The sequence below is a fragment of the Ailuropoda melanoleuca genome, chromosome 1 (assembly GCF_002007445.2).
Source record: "Ailuropoda melanoleuca isolate Jingjing chromosome 1, ASM200744v2, whole genome shotgun sequence".
Taxonomy (NCBI): domain Eukaryota; kingdom Metazoa; phylum Chordata; class Mammalia; order Carnivora; family Ursidae; genus Ailuropoda; species Ailuropoda melanoleuca.
In genome coordinates this window covers 205698874-205718049 of record NC_048218.1, presented here as the reverse complement: position 1 = coordinate 205718049, position 19176 = coordinate 205698874, and the positions used below count along the sequence as shown (strand labels likewise).

The 19176-nt window shown below is 44.3% G+C and overlaps 2 protein-coding genes across 6 annotated transcripts in view; both read right to left on the bottom strand.

Moving 5' to 3' along the window:
- The window catches only part of ZNF783 (zinc finger family member 783), a 20535-nt gene extending 18392 nt beyond the window's left edge, over nucleotides 1–2143 (bottom strand). Inside the window, exon 1 of the mRNA XM_034639298.1 lies at nucleotides 2123–2143. Within this exon, the coding sequence (XP_034495189.1) occupies nucleotides 2123–2128 (6 nt within the window). The 5' untranslated portion in view covers nucleotides 2129–2143. The remainder of the gene's footprint in view (nucleotides 1–2122) is intronic.
- A 4020-nt stretch (nucleotides 2144–6163) lies between these two features.
- Nucleotides 6164–19176, bottom strand: part of ZNF212 (zinc finger protein 212) — a 14738-nt gene continuing 1725 nt past the window's right edge. Inside the window, exons 1-6 of one of the 5 annotated variants that reach the window (XM_019804375.2) lie at nucleotides 16503–16683; nucleotides 14564–14685; nucleotides 11111–11495; nucleotides 10615–10741; nucleotides 9011–9100; nucleotides 6164–8236 (exon numbers count right to left, since the gene is read on the bottom strand). In XM_019804375.2, the coding sequence (XP_019659934.2) occupies nucleotides 7377–8236; nucleotides 9011–9100; nucleotides 10615–10741; nucleotides 11111–11495; nucleotides 14564–14637 (1536 nt within the window). In that variant the 5' untranslated portion in view covers nucleotides 14638–14685; nucleotides 16503–16683 and the 3' untranslated portion in view covers nucleotides 6164–7376. Of the gene's footprint in view, nucleotides 8240–9010; nucleotides 9101–10614; nucleotides 10742–11110; nucleotides 11501–14563; nucleotides 14690–16502; nucleotides 16684–19176 lie in introns of those variants that run through there. The other 4 variants (XM_019804374.2, XM_034639112.1, XM_019804376.2 and 1 more) reach the window with 4 other exon arrangements.

Below are 19176 nucleotides of genomic sequence, written 5' to 3'. Positions count from 1 at the left end.
CGGCCTGGCCTGTCGGGCCTGGCGCAGCGCGCAGCGGCGGCGGAGGCGGAGCGGAGCCGCCCAGCCTCGGAGCTCCTGCCGGGCGGCCGCGAGCTGCGTCCGAGCCACGTGCCCCGTCGGCCCTTTAAACAAGAGCTGCGCTCGCGGCCGGGCCCGAGGGTGCGCACAGCGCCCCCTATAGCCCGAAGGACCGCACTCCCGCGGCCCACGGCCTTCGCGCGCGCCCGCCGGCCCTCGCGGCCTCGGGGGTCACCCGTGGGGAGGCCGTCCCCGCACCCTGGCCTGGGCCGCGGGAGTGGACGCTGGCGGCGGACTCCCCGCGGACCTTGTGCAGGTGCAGCTTGGTGGGCCCAGCCCTGGCCCTAACCCCCCTCCAGGACGTTGGGGCCCCAGCGTCCCACTAGGGAGAATCGAGTCAGGAAGGACACTAAGAAAATGTGGGAGTTTCCCTCTGTGTGGGAGAGGAAGGGCAGTCCTTGCCGGGAAATCTGAAGTATATGTAGACTTACCGTTTTAACGCCTCTAAAGCACCCAAAGTGACTTAGTTTGGGTATACGCGTTATGCCCGGCGGTGGGGTAGGGTGGGACAGAAACAGGTTTTAAAACTACTGTTGGGGCGCCAGGGTGGCTCAGTCGGTTAAGCGCTGCCTTCCGTCATGATCTCAGGGTCCTGGCATCAAGCCCCACGTGGGACTCCCTGCTCAACAGGGAGCCTGCTTCTCCCTCTCCTACCTGCTTGTGCTCTCCCTCGCTCACTCTCTCTCAAATAAATAAAATCTTAAAAAAAATAAATAAAACTACTTTAGTTTCCCAGAACAAACAGACCTCAGGAAAAATTTATTTCATTAAAAACAAAACAAAAAAAAACCCCACAAAACCTCTCTCTCCCTTCCCCAAATGCCTTTTGGGAATCCTGGGACTCCTCCTCCTTTCCCAGGGACCTACTTCCCCAGCAGACACTGCTCAGGGATGCTTCTCCGAGCCCTCTGGAGCCTTCTATGCCACACCCAGTCTCCACTTGCGCATCAGCCACCAGGCGGGGATCTTCTGTAGCTTTGGCTCCAGGCTGAGAGTGCAGCAAGAGTAAATTCAACACTTAACTGAGACCCTGACACATCTCGAATAAACCACTCAAGCTGGGACCCATCTTCCTCATCTGTAACCCAAGAGCCTTACTTTGGAAAACCAGAGTTAACCACTGAATATAAAGTAAAACATGCTATATGCAGTTCAAGTTTTATATTCTATCTTTCCTGCATTTCCCGTTCATACCTAGTCTTAGAGCCTAGAGCGTATAAACTCCTGGACAAATTATTCTGCAGTTTTTCTTTTTTAGTATTTTCTCCTTTTGGAGGAAGGGGAGAAAATTATTTGCCCATCTATCTGATCCAAGCAAAAGCATGGTCAACTGACATATAATAAAGAAACTGATACCTTCTCCAAGTAAGGTACACCCCTAGACGTTAGGGCAAGCTGGGGAAGTTTACTTTAAGAAATACAATCAATATATAGCATCATTCTTGTGGAGATCCTTGTTGAAATAACCCAACCGACTAACTTACAAATATGTGCTGAAAGCATTAGGGGCATCCTTAGAATCTCAGGCGGGTCGATCAGACTAAAGTATTAAGGATTATAAAATACTGGTAAGTTGTGAGCTTGTAAGATTTAATGCCCAGTGCAAAGAGTCTGGAAAATGGATTGGAGAGGAAGAAAACAGTATTTAACAAACTGTTCAGGGAGGAGTGCTCTACTTTTTGACAGCTTAGATTTTTAGAAAGTTTTTTTAAGTCAGCGGTACTCAGACTTCAGTGTGCATCATGCGCCCCTGGTGTGCTTGTTACAACACACTGTAGGGCACCTGTATCAGTGTCCGGGTCTGAGGCTGGAGAGGGTGGCGGTGGCAGAATTTGCATTTCTAACTAGTTCCCAGGTGATGCTGATTCTACTGGCATGGTGATCACACTGTGAGACACACTGTTTATCACGTTCCTACAGCTGCCTCCCATTCCCATACTCTGATTTTATAAATATTTTAAACAAAAAGCACAAAACCTTTACACCATGACGTGGTTTGTTGAGCAGACCAGCCTGGTATAGCTCGAATATAAACTACAATTACCCGCATCCTTAATTATTAACGTTTCCAGGGGCGCCTGGGTGGCGCAGCGGTTAAGTGTCTGCCTTCAGCTCAGGGCGTGATCCCGGCGTTCTGGGATTGAGCCCCACATCAGGCTCCTCCGCTGGGAGACTGCCTCTTCCTCTCCCACTCTGCCTGCTTGTGTTCCCTCTCTCGCTGGCTGTCTCTCTGTCGAATAAATAAATAAAATCTTTAAAAAAAAATTAACGTTTCCTGTGTTTGCTCTTTTTTGGATAAGACCTCCTGAGCCTGAATAACCTCTCGGTGAGCTGACACTGGATTTCCCAAGTGGAGGTGCAGACCCTGAAGGAACAGGGGTGACTCCAAGGTGCAGGTCACTGAAACAGTCCATCACCAAGCCTCTCCTGCAGAAGGTGGTATCCTCAAAAGTTGAGGGCCAAAAAACACTACCTAGGGTCACTCAAGTGGGGTCAAGATACTCAAGTGCTAGTGTCCCCACCAAGCACGTTCTCAGCGAAGACATAAGGGGAGCTCGGAGAAAGAATGCCTAGAACACACCCCCCCCCAATTTCCAGGCATGTTATTTAGATTAGAAAGCAGACCTACCCAGAGTTATAAAGCATTAGGAAAGTAAGCATTAGCAGAGAAGACCAGAAGTAAAACCAAGTCCCCTTTCCTCCATGGAGCTTTCCCTAGTTCAGACAATACTGAGCCCCCTATTCTGTGAATAGCCATTATACATGTTCATTCAACAAATGTGGTGAGCATCAACGTGCAAAGCCCCAGTGCGCAGAGCTGTGGAGTCTGGTCCCTGTTCAAAAAGCATCACATCCCGTGGATCCTGCCTTGACGGTCTTGTCCATCCATCCTTGTCTGTGGTTCTCTTCCCCGCTGCAGCTGCACCCAGTCAAGTCCTCGTTGGCTCTTGTTGGTCTCAGAAATCTCCTAACATCCCCCACCCCAACCAAAAACAAAAACATGATAGAACTCTCATTAGGTTTATTCCCAAATCACAACTAGAATCAGGTCACCCTTTTGCTCACTCTCAGCTCTCCATTACTAACTCAATAAAATCCAAACTCCTTAGCCTGATCCCAACCTATCTTTCCAACCACATCCCCCACTACTCCCCTTCTCACATCCTATCCTCCAGCCAAATCAAAGGATTTAGTGCCCTCTTGCTCTTGTTGCTCCAACTACAATGTCCTTCTTCCCAACCTTAAAGGTCCAGTTCCAAAGTCACCTCTCACAGTCTTCCCCAACACCTCGCAACTAAATATAATTGTTCTCTGAATTTAGACCTATAGCCTCACTTGGGACATGTAATTTTCTAATTGTTTTAGATTCCCTTAACAGCCTGTAAACCCAAGAGCAAGATCTCGCACTTAACTGTGTATGCCTCTTGCAGGCCTTGCACGTGGGGGCTACTCACTTATGAGTGCACACACAAACAATGGAATCTTGCACTAGTCTGGGAAAGGGATATGCCAATGTGCAGCACAGGGAGGAGACAGATTTTGATAGAATGTAAATTCAACTAGGGCAAAGACCTGTTTTGTACACTTACGTATCCCAAGTGTTTAAAACAGTGCCTAGGTATCAGGTGTTTGATATATATTTGTTGAATAAAAAAGACAAATGAGGGAAGCTTTCATAGAAGGGGGCTTATAGGGGTGCCTGGGTAGCGCAGTCGTTAAGCGACTGCCTTTGGCTCAGGGCGTGATCCTGGCGCTCCAGGATCGAGTCCCACATCGGGCTTCTCCGCTGGGAGCCCGCCTCTTCCTCTCCCACTCCCCTGCTGTGTTCCCTCTCGCTGGCTCTCTGTCACATAAATAAATAAAATCTTAAAAAAAGGGGGGGCTTATAAACTGAGCGGTTTAAAATAAATAGAATGTGGTTCACAGAGAAGGGAATTCCTGGAAAATGGAAAGCATGGCTTACTCACTAAATGGCAGGAAGCCCGACGTGGCAGCAGCACAGTGAAAGGTGAAAAAATTCGGAGCAGGTTAGCTCTGTCAAAGTGTAAGTTCTATACTAAAAAGCTTGCTCTTTACCAGTAGCCAGTCACATCCTTATAAGTCTTGGAGGAGAGCCCATGTCCCAATTCATGGGACAGGACGTTAACTCTGGTAGCAAAAAGGTTAAGGGCAGGAGAGCAGTTGGGTTATTGGAGAGTTTAGGTGCGTAATGATCAGGACCCTACCTGTAGGAACACAAGGATACACAGATTGGAGTCACTAATGTTTGGCATTTAATTCTTCCTCGTGTTGATTTAACCTAACTTGATCATCTCTATCCTTCAGAGAGCTCCACTTCCGGTTTCCTTCTCAGCACCTAGCAGAGCTGGTGATTGATGAACAGTTAAAGCAGGAAGGAGGTTGATATTTTGTTCTCTCTCAAGAAGGTATTTCTGTGTAGAGACTAATCTGGAGATCTTGTTAAAATCTCCAGATTCTGAGGCACCTGGGTGGCTCAGGTGGTTAAGCATCTGTCTTCAGCTCAGGTCATGGTCCCGGGGTCCAGGGATCGAGCCCCACGCTGGGCTCCCTGCTCGGCGGGGAGTCTGCTTCTTCCTCTGCTCTCCCCCCTATTCATCTCCCTCTCTCACTTGAGTAAAATCTTTAAAAAACATCTCCAGATTCTGATTCAGTGGGTCTGAGTCTGCATTTCCACCAAGCTCCCAAGATATGCCAATACTGATGGCCCACGGTCCACTTTGGGTAACAAGGACTCAAAATCCAGCCTGGACCCGAAGTGCCTGACTGTGGTCAACCAGAAGCAACAGCACCCACGGTCAAGTGTGCAGGATCTAAAGCAAGATGGCCTGGGTTCCCAGCCACCACCACCTGCTACTTCACGCCTCCGAATGCTTCCCACATCTCGTGTATAAAACGGAGTATAATCATACCCACCACATAGGGTTATGTGAGAATTAAGTCCGTTTTAAAAAGAGTGCCTCATACACTGAGCGCTCAGTAAATATTAGCCATTATTACTGTGGTCCAACTGCCTAATGCAATTATTCTCCTGCCTCAAGGAAAACAACATTGCCAGAGAACCAGAACCCTATCCTGTACTTTGTTTTTCTCCCCACAATGCAAAACAAAGACTGGTCACATTAAAACACTCAACTGGGGGGCACCTGTGTGGCTCAGTCGGCTGGGCATCTGGCTCTTGGTTTTGGCTCAGGTCAAATGAGAAGAGTCCTGCATCAGGCTCCACGCCTGGCACGGTGTCTGCTTGAGATTCTTTCTCCCTCTTCCTCGTGCTCTCCCACCCCAACTCATGCTCTCTAAATACATAATACATATATACATACATACCACTCAATTGGGACGTCAAAATAATCAAGGATGAGGTATAGGGGAATCTATGATGCCAAAGTCTGAGGCGAGGAGAATACAGAAGGAATTTAGGAGAGTAGCTCCTTAGGTTGTCCTACATCTAGTGAAGCTGAACACCTCAGCTGAGCAGTGCCTGCCCTACAATTTCCCTCCATGTTCAGTTGCTCCACCAAGACAATCCCATACTACAAGGACCCAAGTTTACTTTTATCTATTTATTTTATTTATTCCTTTTTATTCTCATATCCCACTCACTGCTCCCACAGGCAACTGTAATGCCTTTAAGGTTTAACTTTGGGTTTCTACGTGTTCTTGCCAAATGTTGTTTTGTGTATGTGCATTTTTAATGTACATAAATAGTTTTGACATAGATCTCATTCAATCTCTTACATTTTCCCACTCAGCATTATACATTTCTCTAAGCCGATATCTGTAAGTGCTACCCAGTAGTCCCCGGCGCATACCATAGCTTACCTGCCCTACCTTCCTACCATCTCCAACACCAAAACCCAGACTGTCTGCAGCCCTCGACCACAACACAGAGGGTCCCAAGAATACTCTCATACATGCCCTCTGCTCATCTGTCTTAGATTTAAATAAAAATGCAGGCCAGGCTGGGACTTCGGGCCTCTGTCACTGCTCCACGTCCGCCACCTCCTCCACCTTGGTATTCTTGACAAAGGGAGAAAAATATCCAACATGAGCTTCTTTGTTTTTATTTTCGCTAGTAGCAAGTTTTATTCTAGGCAACTGTAAATCATCACAGGGGACATTCACATCGGACCCAGAAGCCCACTCCCATCTCCCCAAACAACAGTGGGGCAGGCATTCAACACTCCTGAGAAACAAGCATTTTTGTGCTTTTTCTCCATCACCCCTGGAACAGTCGATCCCAGAACTAATTTGGAAAATGTGTAATCTACACAATCTCAAGAAACAACTGGTGTAATAAGAACGAACTCCAATACCCACTGGAACAAGTCAGACAACCGAAGTAACGCAGCAGTCTTCTACCTGGGCGGCAGCAGAACCCAGCGGGGACCACGTTGGAAGGGGAAGAGGATGATGGTGAGAAACCCGGATTCCCGAGCAGCAGCAGCCCGTTCTTGGCTCTGTCACAGGACTCTTCATTCTCAGCAGGGGTTTTGGGGTCTTCCCCTACCACTCTCCTCCTCTTGCCCCTCTGGTTTCGGTTAGCCCCATATGAGCAAGGACCACCACAAGGAGCTCAGCACTCTACCCCGATACCTGACCTAACTAAGTGTGGATGGGCTAAAAGAGCCCCATAAACAAATCCCTCGTGGAGGGTAGGCCCAGTCCCCATGTTAGGAACAACTTCTACAATGCTGGAAATTAAAAAAAAAAAAAACAAGTGTCAGACTGTATTTTTTTAAATCAACTAAAATCTAATTCCAAAAAAGTTTCCTCAGAACAGGGTAAGCAGTCATTTAAATTATTTCTTCTACTTAGTTTTAACAAAGAGACTACAAAAGAAGAGGAAAGAGAGGGTTATGCGTCCCAGGACTCTTCCACATACCTGCTTGCTCCACTGACCTGACCCAACCTCATGGGAAGACCTGAAATGCTGCGACAGGACTTGGAACCAGCCACCAGTCCCTACAGGGTCAGAGAGCCAACCCCAGCCCACGATTATCAGCCCCGATGGGAAAACCGAAGACCTGAAGGTGCCAGAGACAGCAAGCTCCACAGCAGGGTAGAGACGGCAGAGAGAGGAGTGGCCCCGGACTCCTCCTCTTCCACAGTTCAAAGGACAGCCTCTGGGCCTGGCCTGGTGCTCAGCCAAGGGAAGGCGAATCAAAGTGACTCTCCTCAGGAAGAAGTCAGTCCCTGACTCTGCACAGTGTCTCTACGGGGGGACCAATGCCAGCCCCTTCTGCCCCCCGCCCTGGACGGATAAGGGGCTGGCACTCTTAAAGCAGGCCATTGGGCCTTCCAGGCTCCAGGGCCAGCCCGCCCCGCTCCCGCTGGTGGATCTTCTGGTGCTGCAGAAGGTGCTGCTTCTGGACAAAGCTCTTCTCACACTCTGAGCAGCTGTAGGGCCGCTCGCCCGTGTGGATGCGCTGGTGCCGCACCAGATCAGATGGATGGCTGAAGCTCTTGCCGCAGTAACCGCAGATGAGGGAACTCCGGCTCTTCCTCCAAGGGATGTGGCCAGGCAGGGCAACCAGGCTGTTGGGCGAGAACCTCTCCTGGACACAGTGGCCAGCACTGGGCCCCTCCTGCAAGTGGCAGCGCTGGTGGGTCACCAGGCTCACCCTGCAGCTGAAGCTCCTCGAGCACACGTCACACTGATGCAGCTTTGCCCGCTTGGACTGGGGCTTAAGTTGTGGCCGGGCTCTGAGGCCCTCCTCTGGCTCCGATGACGTGTAAGTCCCCCACCCTGAGTGGGTCTGCAGATGTGCAGCTAGCTGCTGTTTACAGTGGAAGCTGATCTCGCACTCGGAACATTCATAGCGGCCAGAAGTGTCCCTTTTCAGCTTTAGGCCCTGCCCGCACTCCTGACCCGGCTGCAGCTGCCTACTAGGTTTCTGCTTCGGCGGGCAGCTCAGAGTCCTGCCACTGCTAGGGTCTCTACTGCCCTCAATGGGATCCGCCAGATGAGTGTCCCCGGGGCCTGAATCCAAGAGGACAGAACCACCCTGACCATCCCAGAGTTCAGCATGTTCTGGGCTCAGGAAAGCCTGCTCTTCAGCAATGCCAGAGAACTCTCCAGGAAGATCCGCAGAGCCTTCCTGAGCATACTGGATCTCCTGCTTGATCATAACCCCTTCTGCTGCCGAGAGAAAGACCAACAAAAAAGATCACATTCTGGCACTGCCGGTTTCTTCAGAGCTAAACAAACACCTGTGAATTTCAGAAGAGCTCAAATCAAAGCACCCCAGGATAAGGGCAGTAGGCAATTTGGAGAAGGACATTGGGTTCTAAGACCTGAAAAACTAAACCCATTTTCAGGTAGAGAAATCTGAACAGATTATTTTTCTAGAACGATGTTATAAATGATAGTTCTCTAAGGTTGTCCATAAATTTGTATTCAATTCCTGTAAAAAATGGCAAAATATACTATAACTACACTAATTTAAGAGTTTAAAAATAATAAATGTGAACGATTAAAAAAAAACACCACCAACAACCACCCTTAAACCTAATGCTTAAATATTCACGTATCCAGCCCCAGTCTTCCTGCACATTCCCCCCAAATAGCTGGCTTATAAATGCTTTGCCTGCCTCTCACCCAGACAGCTTCACTCCTAAGATCTGACCAACCTCAATCTCCAGCAGGTTTTCACTAGAGCTACTCTATTCTGTACAGTAGTGTAGACATGAAGTAGGGTATGGTCACAACACTTAAGGACTAGGACTCCCTGGTGGTAATAAATGAAGATACATACATGTTAGGTGAACTTACAAAAACCATAAACAAATCTAAAATAAATAATACCAGATGAGGTTGCTGATAATCAGTGTTTGGCAGTTTAGCAGTGGGGAAGCTCATTATAGGCTGCAAGGAGTGGAGAGAGGGACGGAATATACTGGATCCACTCACCTGGGTGGACATCACCAGGACCTTCCTCCTCCAAGTCACCCAGCATCCCTGCACCCAATTCCGCTTCTCCTTCTGGCTGGCCAAGGACCTCTGGGTTGGAATAGGCACAGTGTGAGCCCAGGAGATAGTAAAAGCTCACTGCGCACTGGTCAGTTGCCAATGAGCAAGGTGACCAATGTCATGGGGCTCATATTAAAAGTTCAAAAGATTAAAAGACTACTGTTCTTCCCACTTTCCCGCCAGTGGCAGCTTGGGACAACTGGGAAATGAGAGCCAATTCAAAACATCTACTCAGTCAGCGGCTGCCTCCGACGCTCCTTCATTAGTCACCGTGGCTCCGGCAGTCAGGCTCCCCAGCCCACTCCCTTTTCCGCACCACCCTGTCCTCACTCGTACATGGTCTCAAGTGCCACCTCCTTTCAGCGTATATCATTTCACCCACGCTGACACACTGCGAGGTGAGGGGGCACCATTATCCCCAGCTGGGACAGACTAGGAAAAAGCCACTAGCAGAGCACAGAACTCGGCCCACGTCACAGACTCCCCTCTGCTATTTCCTTCTCTGCTCCAGTCACACTGGCCTTTTTGACACTCCTCCATGGACCTCAGTGTTAAAAGATTTTGTCAGAGGTCCCTGGGTGGCTCAGTCAGTTGAGTGCCCGACACTTGGTTCTGGCTCAGGTCATGGTCTCAGGGTTGTAGGGTCGAGCCCCATGTCAGGCTCCATGCAGTCTGTCTGTCCCTCTCCCTCTATTCCCATGCTCACTCTCTCTCTCCAATAAATGAATAAAGTATTAAAAAAAAATTTTGTCTACCAAAATCTAATAGCTAATATTTTATATATAAAGATGTATATGTATTAAGCAGCACTTCTAATTAACACAAAATAGACACTGAGCTCACAGGGACTGAATGTAATTCCAGCCAAGGCCAAGAAATATTTTTTGGTTAACTTGTGCTGCCTGCCTCATCTCAGGTTACAAAGGATTTCCTGTCAAACAGTTTTAAGTATTAAAAACAGTATGAGGAACCCTGGTCACATTACACTACAATGCACATTACACTATAATGACGACATCTTTTCTACTAGTAAATATTATCAAGACCTATGTGACCACAGAAAAGTAATAAGAAATATACAACACCAAGACCTTTCCAAAAGTCTTCATGAATTGAGGACCTAAAGACTCCCATTTCTTTTTTCTTATTTTTCAAATTTTTATTTAAATTCTACTTAGTTAACATATAGTGTAATATATATTAGTTTTCAGAATTTGGTGATTCATCACTTACATATAACTAACCCGTGCTCAACACAAGTGCCCTCCTTAACGCCCATCACACATCTAGCCCACTCCCCTGCCCACCTCCCTCCATCAATCCTCAGTGTGTTCTCTATCGTTAAGAATCTCTTACGTTTTGCTTCCCCCTCTCTTCCTTTCTCTCTTTTTTTTTTTTTGGAGACTCCCATTTCTCAACCCAGCCGAGACCGAGAGAGGACCCAAAGCCAACTAGAATCACAGGTGTAGTCTGAGTCACAAGCTACTTGGCCAGGGATGTAAAGATGTCTGAAAGAGAATTCTCGGGAGAAAAGTGCTACTTACTGAGAGAGACTAGAGTCTCATAGTTGCTCTTCATCACATTTCTGTAGAGCTCCTTCTGCCAGTCCTCCAGATTTTCCCATTCCTGCTCTGAGAAACAGACTCCATCATTTTCAAGTGACCTGGACACCTGTAATCACAAATGTCGTACAGTGAGTGTCTCCCATCATAGTCATGAAAGAAAAGCCAGCAACTCAGAATCTTAAATAATAAAGGGGAAGGCTCCCCATTTAGGGTCTTTTGTTTGTTTTTTTTAAGGAGGTTGCTCACAGGTGACATTTTTTTTTAAGATTTTTATTTATTTGAGAGAAAGAGTGAGCAAGAGAGAGAACAAGCAGGGTGAAGGGCAGAGGGAGAAGCAGACTCCCTGCTGAGAAGGGAGCCCAAACTGGGACTCGATGCCAGGACTCCGGGATCATGACCCGAGGTGAAGGCAGACGCTTAACCGACTGAGCCACCCAGGCGCCCTAGGCTAACCTTCAATTCCCAAGGGGACTACCTTAGGGACCTCTCCACTGCTGCCCGGGGGCAGCCGCAGGACCCAGAAGTTGCTGTTTCTCAGCAGGTTCTCCATGTTCTCCAGCCGCCTCTGGAGCAGCCCGTACTCCTGCAGCAGGGTCCCCAGCACGGCCCACTTGCCCTCCAGCTGGTTCCCGAACTCCACGGCCGTCTTCTCGCAGTCCGCCAGCTTCTTCTCGGCTGTCCCCGTCCGCCCCTCCAGGCTCTGCAGCCGGGCGGCCTGGGACTCCATCTTCTTCTCCACGGCTTGAATGGCAGCCACCACGGTCCACAGCGAGAGCTCTGTGGTCTGCAAGTAAGAGCTTTTCTCTGTCGCTTGTGGGGGTGGTGTGGAAGAAGTCAAAGGTGTGGAGCGGCGTTTCCTCCTGTGCTGAAGGAAGAATCAGACACAGGGTCAGTCGCTGTCGCTTCCAAACATCAGGTAAAGAAAACTATGGGTCCAGTAGGTCCAAGAGTGCCTAGAATTACCTAGTTTCTTTTTTTTTTAAAGCAGACTCTTTTATATTCTGATGCTGCAAATTACACACACACGTACAGTATGATAAGAAAATACTGAAAAGTAGAAAGAAAAAGTTCTGTGAAATACCACCATTATGAAAAAAGCTATTAGAATTCTGGTGTATTTTTTTTTTTTTTAAACTTTTAACTTAGTAGGTTTTTCCACAAAGTTGAAATCCTATTGTACATAATGTCTTATTACCTGCACTTCACGCTTGGCATATTCTCCAAGACAAACAAAGACACAATTCCTCAGCAGGACCTACAGGGCTCAACTCATTTACCTCTGCACCCAAGCAGCTAGTAGAGTGAATGACACCAACTAAATCCTTCATAAATGATTACGGACATGATTTGATGAAGCCTACTGGTATTTTCCTTACACGGTTCATTTTTATGATCTGTCCCTGAGGAGGAAAATCACTACAGCTGAAGCTCAACATTACTAACGTCAATATGTGGGGAGTCTCCCCACAGCTCCCTTTGACCCCCATGCATCACTCACTGCATGTTCATTTCAGTCCTCAACCCCCAAAGCTTCCGGTTCTTTTATATGGATACACTTTCTTCAAGGCTGCTTCTCTATCCACAAGGATAGACACTGAGACCAAGACACTGAGAGGAAAGAGCTGTGAAAGAACTGCTGGGGCCAGGACTTAGTGTCTGGAGAAACAGGACAAAATGAACCCAAATGGCACAGAAACGAACAAGTAAGCTTGGCCATGACCTACTCCAGTGACTCAACTCAGTTCGTTATTGAAACACGTGGGTTTAAAGCTTAACTATCCCCCCAAAAAGGATTTAAATAAAAGTTTAATGTAAAAGATAAATACAAATGAAACAAAACAGAACAGCAGATTGTTGGACAAGCCCCTTTCATCCCATGTTCTGCTTTTCACTTTCAGTCGCTCATCTCTAGCTTTTTCAAGCCTCATTAGCCTTTCTGCGGCCCAGCATTTTGTTGCTTGCTTAGCACAGGAAGGTGGCTCAGGATCTAAGCACTAAGCGAAAGGCAGAAGAGGGGTGTTGTTAAATCAAGCTGCTTCTTCTCTTTTAAACTATCTATTGAGATGGAAACAATTCAAATGTCCATCGACTGGCGAATCAATAAACAAACCTCAGTCCATCCACATGTTATGGGTTGAATTTTATTTCCCCAAAAAGGTATGTTGAAGTCCCAACCCCCGGTACTTCGGAATGTGATCTGATCTGGAGAGAAGAATCTTTACAGAGGTAATCGAGTTAAATGAGGTCATCATATGGGCTCTAATCAAATATGATTTGGTGTCCTTATAAAATAGGGGAGAGACCTGGACAGAGACAGAAGTGCACTTAGGGAAGATGATGTGAAGACACACGTAGGGAGAAGACAACTATGGGACAATGGAGGCAAAGGTCAGAATTCTGTTACCACAAGCCAAGAAAATTCGTGGGGCCACCAGAAGCTACGAGAGAAGCCTGGAACAGATTCTCTGTAGTGGCCCTCAGAAGGCATCAAGTCTGCAGACACCTTGATTTCAGACTTCCAGCCTCTAGAACTGTAAGACAGTACACTTCTGGTGTGTAAGCCCCTCAATTTGCAATACTTTGTTATAGCAGACTTAGGGTGTACACAATACTGTTACATTATTAATATATTAATAATTAATGCATCAAGCATACATTAGCAGTAAGAAGGGAACAAATTATTGATACGCCTAACAACATGGATCTCAAAATCATTATGCTATGTTAAAGAAACCAGACACAAAATGCCACCTATTCTATTGCATTTACATGACATTCAGGAAAGGCAAAACTATAGGGACAGCAGGGGCGCCCAGGTGGCTCAGATGGTTAAGCGTCTGTCTTCAGCTCAGGTCATTATCCCAGTGTCCTGGGATCGAGCCCCATGTCGGGCTCCCACCTTGGCTGGGAGTCGTCTTCTGCCTCTCCCCATTTGTGCTCTGTCTCTCTCTCTCAAACGAATAAATAAAATCTTAAAAAAAAAAAAAATCAGTGGTTGCCAGGGGCTGGGGGAAGGAGAGTGAATGCAAAAGAACACTTTCTGGGATGATGGAAATATTCTATATTTCGGTATTATGATGATGGCTGCACATTTATCAAAGCTCACTCAACCGTATGCCTGAAAAGTGAATTTTACTTTATGTAAATTATCTTAGTAAGCATGACTGAGAGTACCAAGATAGAAAAAAATGTTAGCTGCCATGAATGATGCCATAAACAAAGGGTAAAAAAAAAAAACAAATGGGGAGAGGACATTTATAAACAGAGTATAAGATGGAAAGAAAAAAAATAACCCCAAATAAAACTGCAAACTGTAAGTAATTATGAGAGCAGAAATGCAGGTGGTCAAGAAGCACTTAGGAGTGCAAATACAACCAAGGGAAACCACTTTTCACCCACCAGGCTGACACACTTGAAAAACAGGGATAAGAAACTACATTCAGAGGTGTCTAGGATATAAAACTGGCACTTTCATTAACATTCCTGGAAGGAATGAAAAATACTACAAACTCTATGGAAGGAAATCTCATAAAAGTCACTAAAAACCCTTTCACCTAGCAATCCCACTTCCGGGAAAAACAAATGGCATTACTTACTAACACCCATACAAAAATGATTACTGGTAATATTCTTTAAAAATTCAAAGTTTGGAAATAATCTCGAGGTCTATTCATAAAGGAATAGTTAAATAAATTATGGCACAACCAAAAATGACACTATACTACCTTTAAAAATAATGAGTTAGACCTGTATGTATGGTTTGGAAGAGTTCTCATATCATGCTGATTAAAAATCCAACTTTTAGGGAAATATATTTACTATGATCCCATTTTCCTAAAGAAGAGAAAATACATGAGTGTATGTTTGTTTCAGCCCACAAAAAGGTCTGGAAAGATATTCACCAAACTAAGCTGTTAACATGACTTACCTCAGGGAGATGAGGAGGAGATATTTTAATCTTTCCTTGTAAACTATTGCTTGTTTGACTTCTTCAATAAACATGTATTTTTCTGTAATTTGTTTACATAAAGTCCATATTTAAGAGTATTCCTGATGGTAATAAGAAATATAAAAAGTACACTTACATTGCCCATACTTCTGAATTTTCTGGGGCAGTCCTGCTCGGATATTCTATCATACTGTCAGATCAAGTATCATACAATGGGCCTGCCACTATGGTGTGAAACCTGTCACCATTAAGACACGGTCCCTGTTGCTAAGAAACCTTAAATCTGCTGGAGTGAAAAACTAAATAAATAACATTCTAAAAAGGTATCTGACTAAGGTGGACTAGATAATATTTAAGGTCACTTCTGAGATACCATGATTTTTTAATACTGAATAGTTAAAAAAAAAAAAAAGAAAACTTACACAATACGTAAGATGTACCAGGTAACGGCAACAAATCTCCATTAACTACCACTCAGTTATACAAATATCACCTCTGAAATCCTCTGTACAACTCCCTAAAGTAACTACTATCCTGAATTTGATTTTTCACTAGCAATCTTTTTCACATTTTCACCAAATGCTTTTTCCCCCCAGAAAAATATGGTTTTTTTTACTTCTGCCTATCTTAGGACTTTATATAAATGGAATCCTTCTTCCATAACTCCTGAGAATATCCTGCTGCTGCAGATGGTTGTAATTAATTTTCACTTCTGCATAGTATTCCACTGTGACACTATCACAATTTACTTTTCCATTCCATTACTGATGTGTCCCCATCTTTGTCATTACAAATAGTGCTACAACGAACAGGACTGTACATGGCTCCTAGCAGACATGGGCAAGTTTCCTGAGGGTATAGCCCTAGGAAGGAATTGTAGGCTAATAGAGTATATACACAGCTTGAACTTCAGTAAATAATGCCAAATGTTTTCTAAAGTAGTTGTACAAATGTCACGCCTGTCAGAAGTACCTAAGTATTCCGGATGTTTCTCAACTATGTCAATACTTGCTACTGTCAAGACTAAAATATTGTCCCTCATGGAGGTCTGAAATATGTCATCATGGTTTCCATCTACATTTTCCTTGATTACTAACAAGGGTAAGCATCTTTTAAGTATTTATTGGCCATTCAAATTCCTTTAGTGAACTACCAGCTCAAGTCTTTTATCTGTTTATCTTTTGGGTTATGTGACTTCCTTTCTATCTCAGAATTTCTGACAATTCTGGATACTAATCTTTATCCATGCTATACGTGTTGCAAACATTTTCTCCTTATTTGTGTGTCATTTTAAAAATGCACTTATTTTTTTATTAAAAAATTAATGTAGGGGCGCCTGGGTGGCTCAGATGGTTAAGCATCTGCCTTCGGCTCAGATCATGATCTCAGGGTCCTGGGACTGAGCCCCACATCAGGCTCCCTGCTCAGTGGGGAGCCTGCTTCTCCCTCTCCCTCTGCTGTTCCCCCTGCTTGTGCTCTCTTGCTGTCAAATAAATAAATAAAATCCTTAAAAAAAATTATTGTAGTTGAGTTTCATCAGAATTCTTTTATGATTTGAACTTCTGGGTCAGGTGAAAAAAATATCAATATCCCACAATAATGTCTTTTAAACACTTCATAGTTTTGTTTTCACATTTGAGTAACTCAACTAGAATTGGTATTTGTGTATGGTACAGGGCTAAAATTTCATATGGGACTCAACAGATCTAATATTACATGATGAAAAATCCATCAATTTACCCAAAGATTTGTAATGCTATTTCCATAGTGAATCAAATTTTCATACATGGCAATCTGCGTCTGGGATCTCTAGTCTTGCTCTGTAGGGTATTTTTCATATTGCCTTCCCAATATTACAGTTTTAACCACCATAGCTTCTTAAAAAATAATTATTGATATTTGGTAAAACAAGTCCTACCTCCTTGTTTTAGAGGATTATCTTGACTATGCTGGATGCTGATATTCTTTATACACTTGAAAGGTCTCACAGGCACCTGGGTGGCTCTGCCTTTGGCTCAGGTCATGGTCCTGGGGTCCTGGGATGGAGGCCCACATCAGGTTCCCCCTGCTCTGTGGGGAGCCTGCTTCTCCCTCTCCCTCTGCCTGCCATTCCCCCTGCTTGTGCTTTCCGTCAAATAAATAAATAAAATCTAAAAAAAAAAAAAAAAGTCTCACAAAAATATCTTTAGAGATTTTGTCTGCATCCAATCCATAGATAAATGTATCCATACACAGTCTGCCACTCCTTTTTTAAGGTATTTTTTAATATCTTTCAATGTTTTAACATATTCCCTAGGTACCTGTTCCAACCACTAATTACTACTCAACAAATAATCCCAGTATTTAGTGGCTTAAGACAACATCTACTTTGCTCATGAATCTGCAATTCAAGAAGGGTTTGTTAGGAACAGTTTGTCTCTGCTCCACTCCATGTCAAGTGGAACAAATCACTGGCAGGCAGGCTCTGGAAAACACCTGAAGAATCCCAAGCCACACAGAGAAAGCATGTGGAGATACTCTGTTCCACAGCCCAACCTAAGGTCCCAGCCTACAGTCAACTGCCAGAACACACTTTCATTTCTAACAGGGCTCCTTTGCTCTCTTCATTTTTTCTTCGTTAATCTCTCTATACAGGCATACCTCGGAAACATTGCAAATTTGGTTCCAGAACACCACAATAAAGCAAGTATCATAATAAAGCATGTAAAATGAATTTTTTTGTTACCCAGTGCATATAAATTTACACTATACTGTAGTTTTATTAAATGAACAATAGCATTATATCCAAAAAAAGTACATACCATAATTAAAAAATACTTTATTGGAAAAAAGAAAAAAAAGGCTAACCATCATCTGAGTGTTTAGCAAACATAATTACTGGTCATAGAACACCATAACAAATATAATAATAATGAAAAAGTTTAAAATATTGTGAGAATTACCAAATTGGGACACAAAGACACAAAATGAGCAAATGCTGTTGGAAAAATGGCAGCTGAGAGACCTGACACAGGGCTGCCAAAAACCTTCAATTTGTTAAAAAACAAAACAAAACACAGTATCTGCAAAGTGCAACAAAGCAAAGCTCAATAAATTGAGGCATGCCTCTACACTGATATAATGTATTAACAGATACACGGATGAAAAAAATGTATATCTGTGCTGTCTAAAAGCCACTAGAAACACATGGCTATTTAAATCTAACTTAATTAAAACTGAATTAAAAATTCAGTTCCTCAGTCACACTACCTACATTTCGAGTGCTTAATAGCCATATATTTCTAGTGACTATATTGAACAGTGCAAAGCAGAATATTTCCATAATCTCAGAAACTTCTATTGGATGCACTACACCTTAATTTTTTTTCTGCTTGGTAGAAAGGAATTGTTAAAGTCTTCTATGCCAGTTTTCCTGGTAGTTCTGTCAGTTTGTTTTACATATTTTGAGGCTACATAATTACATGCAAAATATTAGAAATGTCATATCAAGCTCATAAATTGAGTCTTACCATTACAAAAGTAGTAGTGGTCCTCAATCTCTAGCAATATTAATACAGTTGAACCAATTTTCTTTTGATTATATTAGTCTGATATGCTTTCATATTGTTTTATTTTTTTTTAAGATTTTATTCATTTATTTGACAGAGAGAGAGACAGCCAGTGAGAGAGGGAACACAAGCAGGGGGAGTGGGAAAGGAAGAAGCAGGCTCCCAGCAGAGGAGCCTAATGTGGGGCTCGATCCCAGGACTCTGGGATCACGCCCTGAGAGGAATGCAGATGTTTAAGGACTGAACCACCCAGGTGCCCCTCATACTCTTTTATGTTCAACCATTTCGGTAGCTTTGTCTTTTAGTGTGTATCTTTTACAAACCATATAGTAACAACTTCTTGCTTTTTAACTAGAACATTTAGTCCATTTACATTTATTGTAATTGTTGATCTATTTTTATTGATTTTTTGCCTTTTTTTGTGCTTGTCTTTCTTGCCTTCTTTTAGGTTTTTTTTTTCTTATTCTATTTCCCCTTCTAACTTGTAAGCTTTACAGCCAATTTCTAGTCTTTTAGCAAGTATCCTAGATGTTACAGGAAGCATATTTGTAAGACCTTTAAACAAATGAATTCTGATTTCTTCCTAACTTTTACACCAATGCTGCCACGTATTTTAATTTGCCTTTGTTTTTAACTTCACAAAAGATTATTACTGTTTTATTCAGTCAGTATTTGTTCAGATTTACCCATTTCCATAGATCATCATACTTTCTTACATTTTCAGACTTTACATTTGGGATAATTTTCCTTTTACCTGGCATATCCTTCACATTTTTCCAGCTCCTAGATGACTCAGTCAGTTAAGCCACTGACTCCTGATGTTGGCTCAGGTCATGATCTCAGGGTCATGAGCTGGAGCCCCGATTCCAGCTCCCTGATAGGCATGGAGCCTGCTTAAGATTTTCTCTTTGCCCCACCCCCCACAACCCACACCCCTCCCCCAGCTCTCTCAAAAAAGAAAAGATTCTCTCTCCCTCTCCCCCTACCCCCCCACCGCAGGCTCTTAAAAAAAAAAAAGATTCTTGCTCCCTCACCCCCACCGCC